General features: G+C 31.7%; 1 protein-coding gene across 1 annotated transcript in view; it reads left to right on the forward strand.

Moving 5' to 3' along the window:
- Positions 1-13,435: 13,435 nt before the first annotated feature.
- The window catches only part of LOC133333857 (protein WBSCR14 homolog), a 35,481-nt gene continuing 29,060 nt past the window's right edge, over positions 13,436-19,856 (forward strand). Inside the window, exons 1-2 of the mRNA XM_061542170.1 lie at positions 13,436-13,817; positions 14,592-14,698. Of these exons, the coding sequence (XP_061398154.1) occupies positions 13,474-13,817; positions 14,592-14,698 (451 nt within the window). The 5' untranslated portion in view covers positions 13,436-13,473. The remainder of the gene's footprint in view (positions 13,818-14,591; positions 14,699-19,856) is intronic.

Below are 19,856 nucleotides of genomic sequence, written 5' to 3' on the forward strand. Positions count from 1 at the left end.
CCCCTTTGTTCACCCATCTTTTTAATCCCATGCTCGTTAAGGGATAATAAAAAAATGCCTGGTGCCCACGAATTCGGAAAGGTTTATTGGAAAAAAAAATCGAAAGGAACATTCGAGTATCTTAACGAATTCTAAAATTTTAGGAAGAAAAGCACGGAAATTTTGAGGGAATTTTCAATTTTCTGAACAATTTCTAAAGAAACATTCAAAAGTGGACAGATTTTTAGTCAAGTTTTTCAATATTATTTTGAGGATTTAAAAATGTTACATTTTTAAAATAAATAAAATTTTTATTTATCGAATTTATTTGATGGTCATTTTGAATGAATACCATGGGCAGTTATAAGGTCGAACGGTAAGACCTAATTATAAGGTCGAACCTAAGACTAATAAAAACTGAGACTGATGAAAAAACATTTTATATTTTTGTTGTTTATTTTATTTATTTCGCTATTTATTAGTAGCGAAAGTATGGTATTGTCCACCAAGGCAGGGAAGCCTATTTCCCCTCCGAAGCTATTATAGCTTAGTTACAAAACACTTTATACCCAAATGTCACATGTAACAAATACTTAAGTTACCAGCGATACCACCTCACTGAGAAGATTGTTGGTACCTTACTTTGTGGTTAACAAGGCATTTGCAGACAAATGCATACTTTTCCCACTTTCCTAACTATTAACACTTGGCATAAGTACAGAAGGTAGTCTCACTTGAGAATTTGATGATGGAAACCCTTTTTAATATGGAATTCACAATACGACGGGGCGTACAGAAAATACGACGGGGCGTGCAGAAAAAAATTAACTTCCCCACTTTTGCAAAATGTTGTGTACGGCCGTATTACCGAAATACGTCGTATCCACATCTTCAAGCGAATAAAACCAACCGCAAAAGAAAATTGAAAATTTATTAAATTTATTCAAAAATATAAGGTTCACATTCGAAATTTCTTATTTTCTGAATGTTTTGTTTTTATTTTCAACAAAAGAAAAAAATACGTTCTGTCAAAGTTGAAATTACATGTGTGCTGTGGTGAAAAACGTCGAACGAGCTAGTTTAAATTTAGGTAGGACTTGAAATAATATGAAAAATAAATTCCATAAAATAAATTCAAAATAATTTGAAATATACACCTAATTCTGTTTTTACACGAATTTGAAATAACACGAGTAAATACGAAAAAATATTTCTATTGTTACACGACATAATTTGAAATAACACGAATAAAAAAAACAAAATTACTTTTGCTCAAACATCCCTGCCTTAATTAGAGTAACAATCCTGCATGGCATGAATTTCTGATATGGCAACATTTTATGCCATGTTCTGACGGCCATTCGAACAACGTAGTTCGCTCTCAGAATTACCTATATGAATTAACCCGTTCATACAACACTATTCTTAATTTATGTCATCAGAGTTTTTTTATTTCAAACTTTTTGTTTCTTGTTTCACACCAAAATTGTAACATATTTGCGTGAACCACATATGGATCTAAATAGAAAAAATAATTCTCTTTCTCCTGACTATAATATCAACCCCTATCTCTTTACTTTTAATTCATGTTTTCCATTTTTTCTGAAAATATTGTTGTTTTCAATACATTTTTTTATTTTCTCAACTCAAATGTCACATTTAAAAAATGGGAGAATTTTTGTTTGGGTTTCCCCACTTTTGTTTCTCGTTTTGTACGCTAATTGGAACCAAGGGGAAAGAAATGCATATTGCATTATGTAGACAACAAAATTTACATCCTTCTGCATATATAAAAACTAGAATTTTGGTTACTTTTCATTCATCATTTTCAATTTTACTGAAAAAGTTTGAAAAATTTAAAAAATTTTTCAATCTGTCAAAATTAATTTATTTTCGATAAATGCTCTCAATTGTTAGAGATGGGACAAAATTCTTGGTGATTCAGAGAGTGATTCGAATTGAACAACGTACAAAAGTCGGTGTTCGCGCAGACAATTTTGTATGGGGAACTAAGTAATTACTTCATAATTAAGGGTCGAACAACGAATGAGAGAGCGAACAACGCTCATCTGTACATGGCATTATATAATTCTGGTGTGTGTTCTGAGTTATGTCTATGTATGCGTAATTTCTGTTTTACGGGAAATGCGGGATTCCCCGAATTATTGAAAAAGTAAAAATGTACATAATGTATTGTACACACAATTTAGTTCCTATTTGACAATTTTAATTGAAAGATCGTTAGTTTTGGCTGATTTTTAACAGTGATGGCAGTGATATTGTAGTCTTTCGCAAACGTTTTCGTTTATTATCAGACAGTGACAATAAATAAAATTGTTTAATGTTTAAATTTTTCTTATGGTTGTACTTCATGCTATTTAAGTTTTTTGGCAATGAATTTCTGGTATTATTTTTTTTATGAAATCTAAATTTTAATTTATTTTATTATAATTTAGTTTATTTAATAAATTAAAACGAAAATAAATTCTTAAAATAACTACAACAATATTTTTTTATATTATTTAGTCTAATTTTGAATTGAATCAGTGCAGAAACAATTTCTACTTTTTGCACTGAGAGGTTTACATTGGAATAGTGACTTTTTATTGCCTTCTTACACTAGCAGGTTAAAATTAATTCGATTGCCTACATTAAAAAGTAGACGTATTATGTTGAACACTATGATGGTAATTAAAATACTAAACGGTAATATACCCTCAGACTTCTTATTTCATCCATTAGAGTAAATGCTCCTTTTCGATCCAGTAGATATTATGGGAGATCCACTTAGGGAAATATGTATTGATTTCAATTCCGTGTATTCTAAAGTAGACTTTTGCATGAATATAGATATTGTTACGTTCTTGGACTTTACTTATTCCCGTGTAGACGTTGTTTTATTTCCCGATACAGTTCGTACCAAATAAAACGCGGGTTCGTTCTGATTACGATTATTACAATGATTTTATTCACACAACTTTACTTTGCACTTTACTTTACACGACGGTTTCAATTCGCGATCTGATTCACAACTGACTCATTGCCTTTCCATTTCCCCTATTTATATGACCCTTGCTTGTAGCTACAGAAGTTTCTAGACGATCTGGTAACACCTAGATCACGAACAATCTACCAATGCAACAAACACACATACAAACTTACATTGAGTAAACAATAACAACAACACATACAAACTTACATTGAGTAAACAATAACAACAACACATATACAGGTGAGGGGGTAACAAAGAAAGAGGAATTAAGCGATCATCAATGATGACGTTTAACAAGAATTGTACGTCAACAAAAAAATAGACAATGAAAGAGGAAATGGAAGGATGTAGAAAAATCTATACAGTAGTTGTTGTTGTGAAGTTATTCAAATAAACTGCGTAGTAGAAATTTACGTTACAATTCAAATTCTTAAATTAACGGAATTCATCTAATGTAACTTAAATCTAAATTTATATTCGTAACAATATAATAAAATCTTATATAATTGTATTTTTAAATGAATAATACAACTTAGTAACAAACTGGCTGTTGATGGAGTTGGCAACCCTGTTCGAGCGAAGTCGAGTTTTTTGATCGTTTCGTTAATCCTAAGGGAAAAAATAATATTTTGCTGTTTATAAACAATAAAAAATTCTATAAACTAGATACATTTGTAACACAACGAACAGTGTTCATAATAATATTCGAGAATGCCAAAAACAAGTAGAAGAAGTAACATTAATAAAAAAGTGATATGCAGTGTTTGCAAATTAAATATCGAAGAGAGCGAAGAAAGCATAGAATGCGATAAGTGCAACAAAACTCTTCATGTTGTTTGTACTCGGTTGAACAAGCGAGAATTTACATACTTACTCTCCCACGAAGAAGAAGAATTTGTGTGTGATAAATGTGAGCCAAAAAACAATAATAACAACAACACGTCGTTAACTGCTGAACTGACAGCTATGAAAGTAGAATTGAAGAGTGAGTTGACTGCCATGAGAGAGACTATGGAATTTATGGCAAAGCAATACGATGAAATTTTGAAAGGTGTTGCAGAAAATAAGAAGAAAATAGAAAAGATTGAAAAGGAGAACAAGACGTTAAGATCCGAGTTGAACATAGCCAATGCATCGATAAAATATTTAAATGATCAAAGGGTGAAAAATGATTGCTTGATAACTGGTGTGAAAGGAGATGGTGGAACAGCTGTTGATGTTGTTGTTAAACTATCGAATGATGCTGGTGTTGAAATACAAAAGGATAATATTGATGATGCTTATTTTCTTAAAAATAAGAAATCCATTGTTGTTAAATTCAACTCAAAAAAAGCAAAATCAGAATTAATGGCTGTTAAACCAAAATTAAGAGAAAATGAGGAAATGAAAAACATATTTATAAATGACTTTTTAAGCCGTGAAACATTAAACCTTTTCAAGTACGCCAAATCACTGAAGAATGTTGGGTACCGTGCTGTTTATACCACTGGAAATAGGGTGTTTACAAAAATGAATGAATTTTCGAAACCCAGGCTTTTAAAAACACAGGATGAAGTTGACAAGCTTTTAGCAGACGCAACGACGTATAAGGCACAATTGAGACGTTCGCGAGCAGCGCAATCTGTAGAGGATCTATCAGATAATGAATATGAGTCACCATCATAAGTCTTGTATATTATTTGAATTACAGCTGAATTATTTTATTTTTTACATTAATGAATTTTTATTATTCTAATATTAATGAATTCAATTCAAGTAACTTAAATAAATCATCTTTAGATATATTATCGATAAATATCAGAAGCATTTCTTCTATTGCAAAATTCGATAAATTCAAATCACTCGTTGCTAAGTTTTCTGTTTTACCGGCAATCATATCTGTGCAAGAAACTTGGATTAAAAAAGACATTGCTCAAATATATCATTTGCCAGGCTTTAATTCGGTACACTGTTGTCGTTCGGATGGTTTTGGTGGTACATCGGTTTACATACGTGAAAATATAAGATTTATTGAAATAGATTGTAATAGTGGCGATTTTATAGACTCAATTGTTATAAAATTGCAAAGTATACAATCAGATGACAAACCGGTTATTCTAATATCATATTATAGATCCCCGAAGTGCAATTTACATAATTTTGAACGATTCGTGGAGAATTGCCTTTTGTTATATGGTAGAGATCCCACAATCATTGTCGGTGATTCAAATATTGATATCAATCAAACATTTGTATCCTCTGATATTTTTTATGTTTTATCATGTTACGATTTCAAAAACTGTCATAATTTGATAACTCGGCCAGTAAGTAACACATGTATAGATCATGTTTATTGCAATATTTTGAAGCCAATGAAAGTATCGTCAATTGAGTGCAGTATATCTGACCACAATATAATATATGTACAGATTGACATCAATGTACAATTGAATGATGTTGTCCAATGTAAATATTTTGTCTGTGATTATGAAAAGTTATCGACATATCTTTCTACTGAACTTGATTTACTTGTAAACACTGGGAATACTTCACATGACGTTTTAAATTTAATTAGTTGCATAAAATCTGGCATTGAGTTTTCTTCTAAGGAGAAAAACAAATCGACATTATTAAAAAATAAATTGAATCCATGGATAAATACAAACTTACAAAAATTGATCACATACAAGAATCGGCTCTTGAAACGAAGGAAAAGATATCCTAATGATATTGGACTTAAAGAGCGACTGAAAAGATTTAGTAAAGTTATAAAACGTGCTTATGGAGATTCAAGGAACAATTACTATGCAACAAACCTAGAAATATTAAAAAACGATCCAAAGAAAACATGGAGGTTTCTAAATGATACACTTGGTAGGACATCTTATCATCTGCATAACATAAAAGATTTGAATGGTTTTATTATAGAAGACGATGCCAACAAAGTAGAGATTCTGAACAGATTTTTTATAAATTCTGTGCAAAATTTGAAAGACGAAATCGAAATATTACCAAGGGACCACTTTAATTACCTTAGAACTTTAAATGAAGTTAACCACATGTTCCGTTTTAAGTCCATAACAAATGCAGAAATGTGTGATGTATTATCTAAAATATCACTTGGGAAATCATGTGGTTATGACAATATATCACCTAAAGTTTTAAAAGAATGTAAAATGGTTCTTATGCCATATCTTACAACAATTTTTAACAATATTATACTTAGTAATGAGTATCCAAATGCACTAAAGATTCACAAGATCATACCTATACCTAAAATTGGAAATAATAACTCAATTACGAACTTTCGTCCTATTTCTGTGTTATCGGTGATAAACAATATATTTGAAAGGATTTTATATAATCAAATAGCCGAATATTTTTATCGGAACAATTTAATTAATTCAAACCAATATGGATTCCGTAAAGGTAGTGGTACTGAGGAGGCCGTTATTAATGTTTTGAATTATGTTTGCAAAGCGATTGATGAAGGTTATTGTGTTGCTGGCATTTTTTATGATTTGTCCAGGGCTTTCGATATGATCGACCATAATATTTTACTGCAGAAGTTGCGATTCTATGGGATGAATGATACCAGTATATTGCTTTTGGAGTCTTATTTAGGAAATAGGAAACAATTTGTGGAGATCAGTCAGTGTAGAAGCCAAATGTTGCACGTTCAATATGGTGTACCTCAAGGAAGCATTTTAGGTCCAATATTGTTTATCATATACATCAATGATCTTGTAAATTTACAGTTAAGTGGTCGTTTGTTCACGTATGCTGATGATATTTGTATTTTTTATCCATATAAATCAGAGACGGTCGTTAAATGTTATATGGAAAGAGATGCTGCTCTTATTCTTGAATATATGAGGCTCAATAAATTGTATATAAATGATAAAAAAAACAAAGCTAATCCGATTTAGGCCACATGGAAATTTTGAATCTAGCTTCAATATTAACATAGGCAGCAAACTTGTACGGGAAGTACATGAAATAATGTATCTTGGCCTACTGTTACAATCAAATCTTTCTTGGGATAAGCACATAAGCCATTTGAAAACAAAAATTTCACCGGCACTTGGTCTACTTTACAAATTCAAATACAAATTTAACCAAGAAACTAAATATCTTATTTACCAAACATTAATACAAAGTCATTTAAAATACATGGCTATAATTTATGCTCATAAAAACAATGTTAACCTCATATCCTTGCAACGTTTACAAAATAGAGCTTTAAAACTAGTCGCAAACCTGCCAATTTTACACTCAACACTAAGTCTTTTTAAAAATACATTTAAATCTTTATTACCAGTTTATGGCCTTTACAAATATCAAATTATGATTTATGTTTTTAAATGTTTAAATAATATTGGATTCCATACAATTGACTTTATGCAAAATCAAAGCTATTTCAACACTCGTAACAATTCAAATCTTCGTGTTGCTCTATGTCGCACCGAAACCACCAAACAGAGAATAGAATATGCTGGAAGTAGAGAATATAATGATTTACCTCAATATGTGAAATCTTGTAGCTCCCTTTCATCTTTTAAAAAAGCTTTAAAGCAATACTTATTAATTCATATCGAAGAAATGTTTGCATAAAATATTTGCAAAATGAAATGCTATTGATATATATTTGTGTCTTTGTTTCAATATATACCTACATCTATGTATAATTTGCCAACTAAGCCTCTAAATGCCCATTGGCGCTGAGGCGCATTGTAACTTGTTTATAAGTATATATGAAATATAATAAATAAAAAAAAAAATTAGATTTCTGTAGCTAGTTTTCTATCCCTTCTCATTCTCATATGGTGTGTACGCGATCCCTACGAATGGGGAGGTCGCCTCCTCGGTCGGCAGGGGCGAGAAAGTGAGGCATGGGAACGTTCGATAAGAAAATAAAAAAGTGGGCCTATGTGTCAAATAACCACAACAACTTGTTCCATATGTTTTTTTTATTTTGTCAACGAAGAAAAAATTCATATCTATGTACGTTGTGGGCTATAATGTCAGAATATATAAAAACAAATGCAACAAGTTCTATTTATTTGACATATATTTAAATTTTTACTAAAAACGGGAGGTACAAGTTGAGTTTAGGGGCTCATCAAGTATTTTCATGAAGGAGGTTCATACTTATGGACCTCTGAAATTCCGAAATTACTGTGCTAATAACTTCGCCATTTATGGACCGATGAAGGTAATATTTGTATGGTTGTTAAGCGTACACATTATATTTTCACTTAAATTTGTTTAAATTAAAAATAATTAGACCATGGATTAAAGACTTTCTCCTGTGGACAGGCGGAAAATTCGGCTAATACATCAACATATTTTTAAACTAAATTTTCTCATTAGACGGCCCTTAGCCGGTCATTCAAGACTTTCTCCTATGGACAGATCTAAATCCGGCTACGCGACTAAAAGATCCTTTCATATCAAAATTTAAGACTTTTTCGGCTACGCTATCGAAAATTTATTTTAAATACACATGTTTTTCTTAATAAGCGCCAATATTACCATAATCGGTCCATAAATGACCAAGTTATGAGCATATGAATTCCGGAACTTCAGAGGTCCATGTCTCCACTAAAGTCGTATATTTTCGTGATCCGGGAAAAGATCTAAACTTAACTAAAGTCCATTTACTTTGTACTGGATTTAGAAAATACATAGAGGAGGTTAGCCCTGGCGTTTTATTTACCATATCGCTGGCGTAACTTGTAGAGGCAATAAGTCCCTTTTTGACAATTTTTGGGGAGAGACAAAAACTTTTTTTGAATAAAAGCATCTCTAAATGCAATTTGTTTTTGTATTGTATTTTATTTGTGTAAAGGCAAAATGGAAAAAATAAGTATTACAGTACGTTTACATTTAACCGGATTTCGTTAACCCAGTGGGTTTCAATTGTCATTTCCTTTGCATACATGTCAAATAAATCCTCATAAAGTAGGTTAACCCGGTAAAAAGTTCTAATGAGCGCCTTTTCTGTTCCAAAGTTTTTCTGTTTTCATGGAATTAGGTCTTTTCCTTACTACTTGTCTCTTATTATATTTTTTAATTACTGCAATAAATGTGGATTTTTGTTGATTTTTACATGCTATTTTATTTAAAAGAGTAAAGATCGTTTTGGAATTCAACAATATCAATAAAAACAAGTTAAAACATCGTTAAGTTCGCCCGAGTCGAACTCTCCACCATGAGTTGCACAGTCAAATACTTAAAATCGGTCGGGACTATTATATGGTTGTTATGCCATGATAAATTACTGCCAAAAGAAAATGAAATATCAAAATACAGGCTATTGGAAATTTGGGCTGGGACCCCATGCATAACGTTATTTGGGCTGGGACCCCATGCATAACGTTATATGGGGTTACCCTAAAAAGGAGACCAATATTGATAATGTTTTGTTGGAAGGTGTGCTACACCGTAAGTACCTAAAATACCAAATTAGCGTTTCCTTGTGGTTGCATAGCCGTTTTTTTACATGATGTTAATCCAGCAACGTGTGTTGAATTGATCTTAGCGCGTTTACTAATCAATACAAAACAACATTAAAAATGAGATAACTGTATTTTTATTTTTTTAAATCGATGTGTTTTGCCTTATTTTACATAAATGTATCAAAATTTCAATTTCTAGGAAAATGGACTTGTTGCCTTTACAAGTTAAACCAGCGATATATGCAATGTATAGCATTACTAAATCCAGTAAAATGTTAATGTTTTATTATGAACTTTATCATTCAAAACAACACAAGTTGGTGACTGAGCAATGTGAACTAGGTGAACTAGAGATTCGAATGCGATGATAATCGTCCCCATCGTTCATTTTACAGAGTCGTTCATTTAAACTGGTTCATTTCGGGACGACACAACTCGTAGAGACTGTCAAGACAATGAAATAAAAAAGTAATAATATTTTATTATTAATTACGTGAACAAAAAGGATTCGGGCTGCAAAGTGGTGCATATGAAATATAGTGTAAATGAACGAAACGCTGAAAACGGTTAAAGGTTGCATCGATAGTCGCCTATCAATTGCACCTCGGTTCGGGCAATGATTTTGGTGTGGTGTGGTGTTAACAAACAGCAAGAGAAGCCCAAAACAATTGTAAAGTGTGGAAGCATGGAAGTAGGAAAAAACACGTTCTTATTTCAACAATTTGGAGTATTTTCGAATCAAAACAAATGAATGTTGCCAGCGATGCTACGCGTATGGAAATCGAGACGCCAGCATATCATTTATTTGGATAGTTCTCCATGTATGTCGCCTCTGCGAGCTCGTTCGAGCAGCAGTGGCACGTCTGTTATTAGTAGCGCTGACGTCGCTTTGTTATCAATTATAATTTTCCAACTCGATTGGACAAGCGATGAGGAATTGAAAGAATTGAAATAGAAACAAAGACAGAATGGTGACTGCATTAGCCAACGACCCAGTCAATATACAAAAGTACATGGGAAAACAAATTGATTAAAGTGCCAATGAAATTCGAGCAAAACAATAATAGTGAGCGTACGAGAGTATAAACAGGCTGCATAAAAAGAATCATACAAAACAAAGAGCAAAGGTAGAAGCAGTCGAGCCCACTTCTTGGGTACAATGTGAGCGCGAGTAATAAATAGTGCAGGCTGAATGCATGTAAAGTCGTCGTCGACATACATACATACATGCTGTTCGGGACATAATGGAAATATTCGTATAGCAGTCGTATATTTTTTGTTTTTATTTTGACTTGGTGTGTAGTAGCTGTGGTCGGTTGTTGTTTTATTTTTGTTTTGTTGTTATTATTGCTATTATGATGTGTTGTGTCAATGCCCCCATTGGTTTGGTTTTGTTGTTGCAAAGGATAGCAATTTTGTTGTTGTTGTTAATTGCCCTATGTTTTTGTTTTCGATTAGAAGGAATTGCAGGTGAATAGGCACATATATTAATTTTTTATCATCATAATTTCAATGGCGGTGTGTATCTCAAAAGTATGTTTACAATGAAAAATATAAATTTAGAGCTTGGTATTATTAAAAAAAGGTTTATATATCTGGTCCATTATATGATCTGTAGAGTTTCTGATTTGTTTGTACCAGAGACGAAATAAAAAGATAGATAAAAAATCGTCAAAACTTGCTTGAGGACGAAAATTTACACTTGCAACTAAATTGAATCAAGAATGATGTTTAATGTAGATCGATATTTAGATACAGTCTATATATAATTTCACCCGATTCCGCGTAAATAATGGACCCGGTTTGCTACGTCCGTTCGATCAACCCAGATTATGATCGATTAGGCAAATGGTATTAGATCAGAATTAAATGTAGCCTATAAAAATGTATTTTTTTCTAAAACTAGTTATCATTATGGTCAAATTTGAAACAAAAAAGGAACGCTTCGAAAGTACAATCTTATCTTTTTATATTTTATAAGAGCAACATACTAGGATTGATTTGTGTATATGTACAAATGTAACACTAAATAGGTATATTTCTGGTAGGGTAAACTCACCTAATTCCGACATGTAAATGTAAATTAACTTGAAATGTTACACTTAACATGCTACATGTGTTGCCTTTCCATGTATCAATTTGAAAATAATATTATTCTAACAATTTAAGAGATATTTGAGAAAATACTTGAATTTGATGTTAATGTGGTATAGTATAATTTTCACTTCCAATTGATAACTTATGTAATTTATTGTTTTTTGTGAATGCGAATTAGCTCAAGATTTATGTCTGTTAAGATTTTTAACGGATACGGAACTTGAACTGTAATTTTTATTATATAATAATGTCTACACATGGCAATATTTAGTTTTTGTAATGAGATTTTGTCTTGTGCTGGCTTTTTTTTCATGCAGACTCAATGTATACCACATTACCTGCACTTGTGTTTACTGAATAAACGTATAGTTTTTTTCATAGATTAGTAAATATGTGGTCAATCGCGCATATTATTTGATTTTTAGTACTTACTAATTATTTTAATGCTTTAATAATAAAGATTAAAATACATCTTTAAACAAAAAATTATTTTTAAACCGAAAAATTTAATTTTTGCTACTGGTTCTCAACCTGAGTTAAATAAATTAAACAGATCATTGCTATCTTATTTTTTTGAGAACAGTAAACTATAGAACATGTTTTAATTATTCTAAAATTTAAATTTATAATTTAAGTTTGTAAAATAAAAGCTATTTTTAGGTTTTTATTGTAATGTCCTGCACTGTATATCGTACGCGTGTTTCGGCAATCTTTATAAATATGATTTTTAATTCTTTAAAGAAATATAAAATTAATTATATATACATATTAAAAAATACTGTATAAATAGAAGTTGTTTATTCGTATTGAAAAAATACAAGCAAAAAAAAAAAAAAAACGCTGAGAAAAGTGACTCCACTCAGCTACACTTGAGATATATATTTTTGTGAAGTTGATCGACATTGTCAACGATACTTATATTTTTATATGTACTGCTATAACACAAACAAATAATAACAGTCTCTAAAGTGTTTTTATTTTTGTCTTCCTTCTTTCTTTCTACTAACGATTCAAGATAGTGAAACCTCTTATATTGATAAGCCCAATAAAACAATGTAAAGAGAAATAATTAACCACTCGTAAAACGCTGAAAAGAGTACAAAAAAGAATTGACAACAAAATAAACAAAAACAGAGAGATTTTTTTCTTAAATATTACAAACCCAAAAATAAATTGAATAAAGTGCAAAACATTGTGGAAACAACCCGAGAAGGAGACAAACGACGTAGTGTCAAATAATCGTTGATCGCCATCGTACAACGGAGAGAACAAATTCTAGTTAATGTTGACTAGTAAAAGACGTTAACGTTCATTCGTTCATTGCTGATTGTGAAATGGAAAAGATATCATCGCAAATGTTAAGGAATTTAAATATCAGTAGCAACAGCAACAATAAAAACACACACTATAGACGGTCGCACATTACATACACACACGCTAGTAGTGCTAATGCTAATAAAGATTTATCTTTGAAAAGGCAAAAACAACAAGAGCACATCAGCCGAGTGGCTTTAAATCGTAATCGCGTTTGTGGTTGTAGGAAGCGTGTTAACTCCAATATTGCCTTATCGCCCACAAGTATAACGATGTCAGTGACGATAACCTCTTGATTTGTGTACTGTCCTATAGGCTTCGATTTTGAATTGTTCGGTTCACAATTATCGGATGTAAGATCCTTCCAATTAATAAATTGATCGGTCGAATGCCAGTAAACTGTCAACGAGCGAACTGTATTATCCTATTTCTACTAGTCTGACCAACAGCGGTTTAATGTGTATCTCCAACTGAAATAAGTGTATACGAGTGTGTAATATGATGTTGAATATGTCGAATAAACTTAACAATTTTCAACATATCACTGGGAGTGCTGGGAGTACAACAGCCTCCTCGTCAGCTATGGGTATGCCGGCCATGTCGTCAACGGCATCTGTAACAGCTTCACACAATGCACTGTCGGCTCCGAACATGTTTTCGCAAGATTCTAACTCGTCGATAAATTCCAACTCTGCATCGGGCAAAGCTGAACGAGAGTCGATACATTCGGGCCAGTTCATGGTGTCGACATTTGAAGCTGAAGAAGCCCAAGATGATCTCGACGATAGTGAAGTTAAAATGCTCGATCCCGAGGATCCAAGTCTATCGAAACCCGATGAACCCAATACATGTATGGAAGTGCAGCTGTATGTACCGCGCAAGGTGGCCCAACAGAATCGATATGGTGGCAATGAATCGGCTGGACTAATAACATCGCATCTAGAGATTGAGACTTCACTAACCAAACTCTTCAAATGTATGAATTTAGCTTACAGGTAAGTGTATCAAGTTATGTGGGCGACTCTTAATGTATGTCTTTAAAACACGTGCACGTAAAAATATAACTTCTAACTTGTTAGTAAAATGTAATTCCATTTAAAAAAAAATATTCTTTATCAAAATTATATAAAAAAACCTTCTTTCTACAGTCTACATTTCTTTTTTTGATCATAGAACAGTCACATAAAAAATGTTAATTTTGAGTACATATTGGACTATGGCTAGCGGTCATGCATTAATAACGTGATATGAATAGTATTTTATGTTTTTTTCCTTTCAGTTAGTTTCGCATGCTTTTAAAACATGATAAGACAATATATTTTGTAACTTTTGCCATTTGCCGAATTTCATTCATTTCTGATATATCAGCATAATTGTCTAGGGGATCGTATGACAGAGAAGTATCAATTTGTTGTTTTGAAAATGTTTGTCACTTTAAGTTTGCTCTTCTTGCAAATATGTTTAGACATTAAAAATATATATGTATGTACATATACCTATTAGGGATGTATTTCAATTTTATGCGTACAAATTAAAGATAATGTTGTGCATAATTATTAGAATTTTACTTTCGCAGTCATGCACAGGTTGAAAGTCATATTTATTACCTTACACGTGTATATATGTGAGTTATAAAATTATTATTTTTCGAATAATACAAAAAAAATGAAGAATTAAGAGTTATCGGATTAATTGTAATTCTCGAGATTCTATTATACTAACAGAATTAACCGAATATATATTAAAATCTCATATTTTTGTCGTTTTAGCCAAAAGCTTACATCTCCGAAATGGAATCATTTTAAGGGTGTTCGTTTACGTTGGAAAGATAAAATACGTTTAAACAATGTCATCTGGAGATGTTGGCATATGCAGTGTAAGTATATCTAAATATGTTTTCTACCAATCCGATATAAAATTTAGATGGAATCGATTTGTTAAGCTTCTAAATGTTGTTATATTTTGAGTAGTAGTAAGTGGTGTAGGAGTGTCAATTCGCTTCAAATTTTCTCAGTGCAGTAAGAAAGTGGCTCTAAAATATCAATTCATTATTTCAATTGCCTTCACACGAACTGTTGCAAGCATTGATTCTTTGAGGTAATTTTGGCACATTGTGGAACACATTTGTCAAGGGTCATAACTTGACAAATGTTGATGTTTAATTGCTCTAGAGTTGAATGTTTATCTGCATGGGCAGGGTCTTTCACCTAGCCTCATAAAAAATCTAATTGTGTCAAAACGTATTATATTGGTGGCCTGTTTATAATGCCACGGTTAGTAAATGTCTCTTGCAATATAGACATATTATCCCTAGTTGTGTGGCACCGTTTTGTTGAAACCACATATTCCCTAAATCGCATTCTTCAATAGCATGCAAAAAAGTCATTTATCAAATGACCATAACGCTTGACGGCGACATTCGTCGTTCTATCGTCGTTTTCGAAGAAGTTCATAAACAGAGTGAGAGGTAAAGTTAATGACAATAGCCTCACAAACATGGACTACTCTGATGTTAGTAAGTGGGAATTATCATAAAAATGCTCCTTCTCGGATCATAGGATGATACTCTTTTAGATTCCTACCTTTAGAGAAGAACAGAAGCCTTATAGGAACCCACGGAAGACGAACCGAAGTACCATCTCCGTTTATAGAGAACAATTCAAAAGATACAAAATAACTATTATAGAGTGTTCTGTGTGGAAATCTGTCAACAAAATAACATCACACTCCTATACTAAACAGCAAGTCTCCACTCAAACACCTTCTACTATCCCCTTTCCGTTTCCATTCCTTCTTTTTTTCAGGTACTTAGGGTGAGAACAATGGGTACAATGTCTCTGACTAATATGGCTGCTGGACTACTGGTGGCTAAACATCCTTTACCCTAACCTATGGTCTAATCACACCTTCGGACCAAAGACTTTTTCTGGATATAAATGCCGCACATCAATTACTTCAGAATTCTCAGCACCCCAAATACGAGACTTTTGTTTGTAGTAGGGTTTGATGACTTTTATGCGTTGTAATAGTACGTTTATATTGTACGGGATTTCGTTAACCCAGTGGGTTTCAATTGTCATTTCCATTGCATATATGCCAAACAAATCCTCATGAAGTAGGTTAATCCGGTAAAAAGTTCTAATGCCGTTTAAGATAGTTAAACGGCATTTACATTACAACTTTTTGCGGTGTTAATCTCGTCTATGAGGATTTATTTTACATATATTTAATGGAATTGAAAATTTAGATTTACTGGATTTAATAAATCCGGTACAATGTAAACGTAATATTAAGCGATCCATTTTCGTCAATGCCAGACTTTTAACTGAAAATAAAAAAATTAATTTTACAGCTTAGTTTGACATATGTCGAATTCCAGTCCCATACTTTTGAACCCGCGAAAGGGATAACTCTTTGTAAAATCATAAACTTCAATGATTTTGTCCGATTTTCGTAAGAATACGTATGTGGAAGTAACCAACCAAGTGGGTTTGATGACTTTTATGCGTTGTAATAGTACGTTTATATTGTACGGGATTTCGTTAACCCAGTGGGTTTCAATTGTCATTTCCATTGCATATATGCCAAACAAATCCTCATGAAGTAGGTTTATCCGGTAAAAAGTTCTAATGCCGTTTAAGATAGTTAAACGGCATTTACATTACAACTTTTTGCGGTGTTAATCTCGTCTATGAGGATTTATTTTACATATATTTAATGGAATTGAAAATTTAGATTTACTGGATATAATAAATCCGGTACAATGTAAACGTAATATTAAGAGATCTATTTTCGTCAATGCTAGACTTTTAACTGAAAATAAATAAATTAATTTTACAACTTAATTTGACATATGTCGAATTCAAGTCCCATACTTTTGAACCCGCGAAAGGGATAACTCTTTGTAAAATCATAAACTTCAATGATTTTGTCCGATTTTCGTAAGAATACGTATGTGGAAGTAACCAACCAAGTGGGTCTATCGCGATTAATGATAAGAAAATAACAATTAGATTTAACACGCTACGTTAGGAGATCTAGTAAAGACATAAGCCTTTCAGACCCAAAGACATTAATAATTTTTCTGGTGTTTTTGTAGAAAAATTAAAACAGGAGTCACATGTTAAGTTCGTTTCCAGTTTATTTTTATTTTATATATTCTAAGGGGATGACCATGGTACAATTATACAAGGTAAATGCAATACTCAGCTGATTTGACTCTATCGTAATCCTCGTGTCAAGTTCGGTATGATATTTTTGATTTATGTAGAACGACCTAGCAGGAAAATTTTGTACACATTATATTTGAAATAAAAAATACGATAATACAATTTGAGCTTGACAATGTATAGAAAGCCAAAAAAATACAACACCATGAATTGGCATGAGAATTTCAATTATATTAATTGAAAAGAGTACTAATCGCACCTTAACAATTTTACATTGTCAAATCAAAGAAATCGCAACAGAAGTTCGTTGCCCTTTGGTTTACAATTTACTTCAATTTCCCAATAGGAACAATTGAAGCAGGAAGTCCTTTTGTAATTAAAAATTCCTAATTTCAACGTTTTTTAACGTTTTTGTATGAAATCCATTTATATATGGTGGTAACATAATTAGAGAAAAGTCCTGCAAGCGATAGAATTATAAATTTGCAAGATATTCATTCATGTTTTTGAATTTAATTCTGAAAATTCAAAAATATTTCATTTTGAAAATAAATTAAATTTATTGATATTTCGTATGTTTTGTTTACATTTGTCGACATATCAAACTGACACTAGTGTTACACACAATCACAATTTTCTATGTGGTTGTTGTTGAATTGTATTTGTTGTAGCTTGGCAGCTACCTTGTATAATTGTACCATGGGGGATGACAAAGCAATATTAAACCAATAACAATTAATGAACAGACCCATGCATCCTTAAAACTTTTCAAATTAAATTGATTAAGCTGGTTTAGAAAGGGATAAACACATATACAAAATATGAACTTTAAATCACGTTTATATACCTGTTGCAAATGTTTTGTCCGATACTGTACATTTATAGGCATAAATTGATTCTTCTGATTCTCTACAATATTGACTTGTTATTTCCGGTTAGATGACAATGAAAATAATTGCAATTCTGAAAAACTACACACCTATTATAGTGCACCTATATTTATTAACCATTCATTCGTTTCTTTGTTTGTTTTATTCTATTTTTATTGTTGTCATTATATATTTGATAACTTTTTTATTCTTAAAGTAAACGCCATTCAACAATTGAGATAGTTATGTTTACACGGCATTTTTAATTCGCCATTGTTTTCATTTCAGTTTGATGAAATTCATTGCACGCTTTTAGATAAACAATCTAACGAGAATAATATATTTTTTTAATTATAAACTGTAAAATTTTTTTATTTCTTGTAGAAGGTATTTGTGAAAGTATACTCGTTTTCTCTAATATAAGGCAATATGAGTAATTTGTTATGGTCAATATTTTTGTTCAATTAGTGGCAATTCTCTAATCTTTTTTAATAGATTCTTTATTTTCGTCTGAAAGTTCAAAGACAGACATTTAAGTGGACCCCCCATTCTCGGGGTCAAAATTTTTGTCGATATCATTCGAATCTACACTAATTACAAAATTTCAAATGAAAATCTCAAGAACTCTTGAAGATGTAGCCGAATTATTGTGTCAGCATCAAGTGACGGCTGAAGGGCTTCTCAAACTTTAAATGCGTTTTTCTCTAAACATTTTTTGCGAATGGCGGGCACGATAACTCAAAAACTAACAACCCAATCGATTTCAAATTTTTACACGTTCCTCTGTGAGTGTATAGCTATCGTATGAACTAGGATAAAGCCAATCTGTAAAGATCTTCTTTATTTTTTAATTTGGGTTTTGGTAAAAAATCGGCGATTTTCCAATTTTTTTTCAAAGGTCCACCATTTTGTTAATTTTAGAGCGAAGTCAATAATCCTAGTTCATACGAGAGCCAGACATGTACTCTTTCTAACAGCGTTGGAATTTTCGGATTCCGATGTTCCAGTGTGGAGTTATCATGCCCGCCATCAAAAATAAGGACTTTTCTTTAATTACAAAAAACAACAACAAAAAAATAACAAAAATTTTTTGTAAATTATTTTTCTTCTATTTTAAATCTTCAATTATATATGTGTAAAGTTACAAACCTTAACAAGCATTGGTATTGATTTACCAGCCCATTGAAAATCTTTAAAAATTAAAATCGAGAATGGGGGGTTCCCTTAAATAAAACAGGCAACACAGTTTTTACTAAAGCAGATTGCTATGTCCGCTATAGCTATAAGGAATTAACTGATCAGCATATTCTTTTGGGGGGATAATTAAAAAAAGAATGGATTTTATATATATATATATATATATCCCACAAAAACGTCAACCACATAGGTGAAAAATCAATTCGTTAAGAGAATTTTTTTTTCTCAAAAAAATTAAATGTCAATATAATCTTGAATAACCCCTCATAGCTGTTAAAAATAATCCTCAATTTTTCGCAGAAATTTCATATCGAAACTGATATCCAATTTTTAAAGGGAAACTTTTGTAGCGCGTGCGTACGCTAAATTTTGCTTAATATATCCGAAATTTACAAAAAAAATGAGTAGGTATTGTGAAAGGCGTAAAACTATTTAATAAAAATTGCAAAAAAATTCGGAAACAAAGTTTTCTTAACTAAACAAACGATTATATTTCGCACTCTGTAACAGTGCGTGACATGGAATTCGTGATATATTATCGCTCATTTACTGCAAGACAGGCATAACTCAAAAAACGTGATTTTCGAGTTAATGATCCAAGGCTATCAAGCCCATTAATGAACAGAATTACAATATACATCGTACAAAATTAACTTTACCTTAAAATATAAAACTACTCCACGTAGCATAAATAATATTAAAACTATTTGTAAATATAAAAAATCAAAACTATCTTCCTATAAATTCATAATAATGGAGGACAAGAGCCCTTACTAACCGCTCTTTGACAAAAAGTGGC

Source organism: Musca vetustissima, unplaced genomic scaffold (assembly GCF_032173495.1).
Source record: "Musca vetustissima isolate MV318-11 ecotype Yass unplaced genomic scaffold, APGP_CSIRO_Mvet_v1 utg4715, whole genome shotgun sequence".
Lineage (NCBI taxonomy): Eukaryota > Metazoa > Arthropoda > Insecta > Diptera > Muscidae > Musca > Musca vetustissima.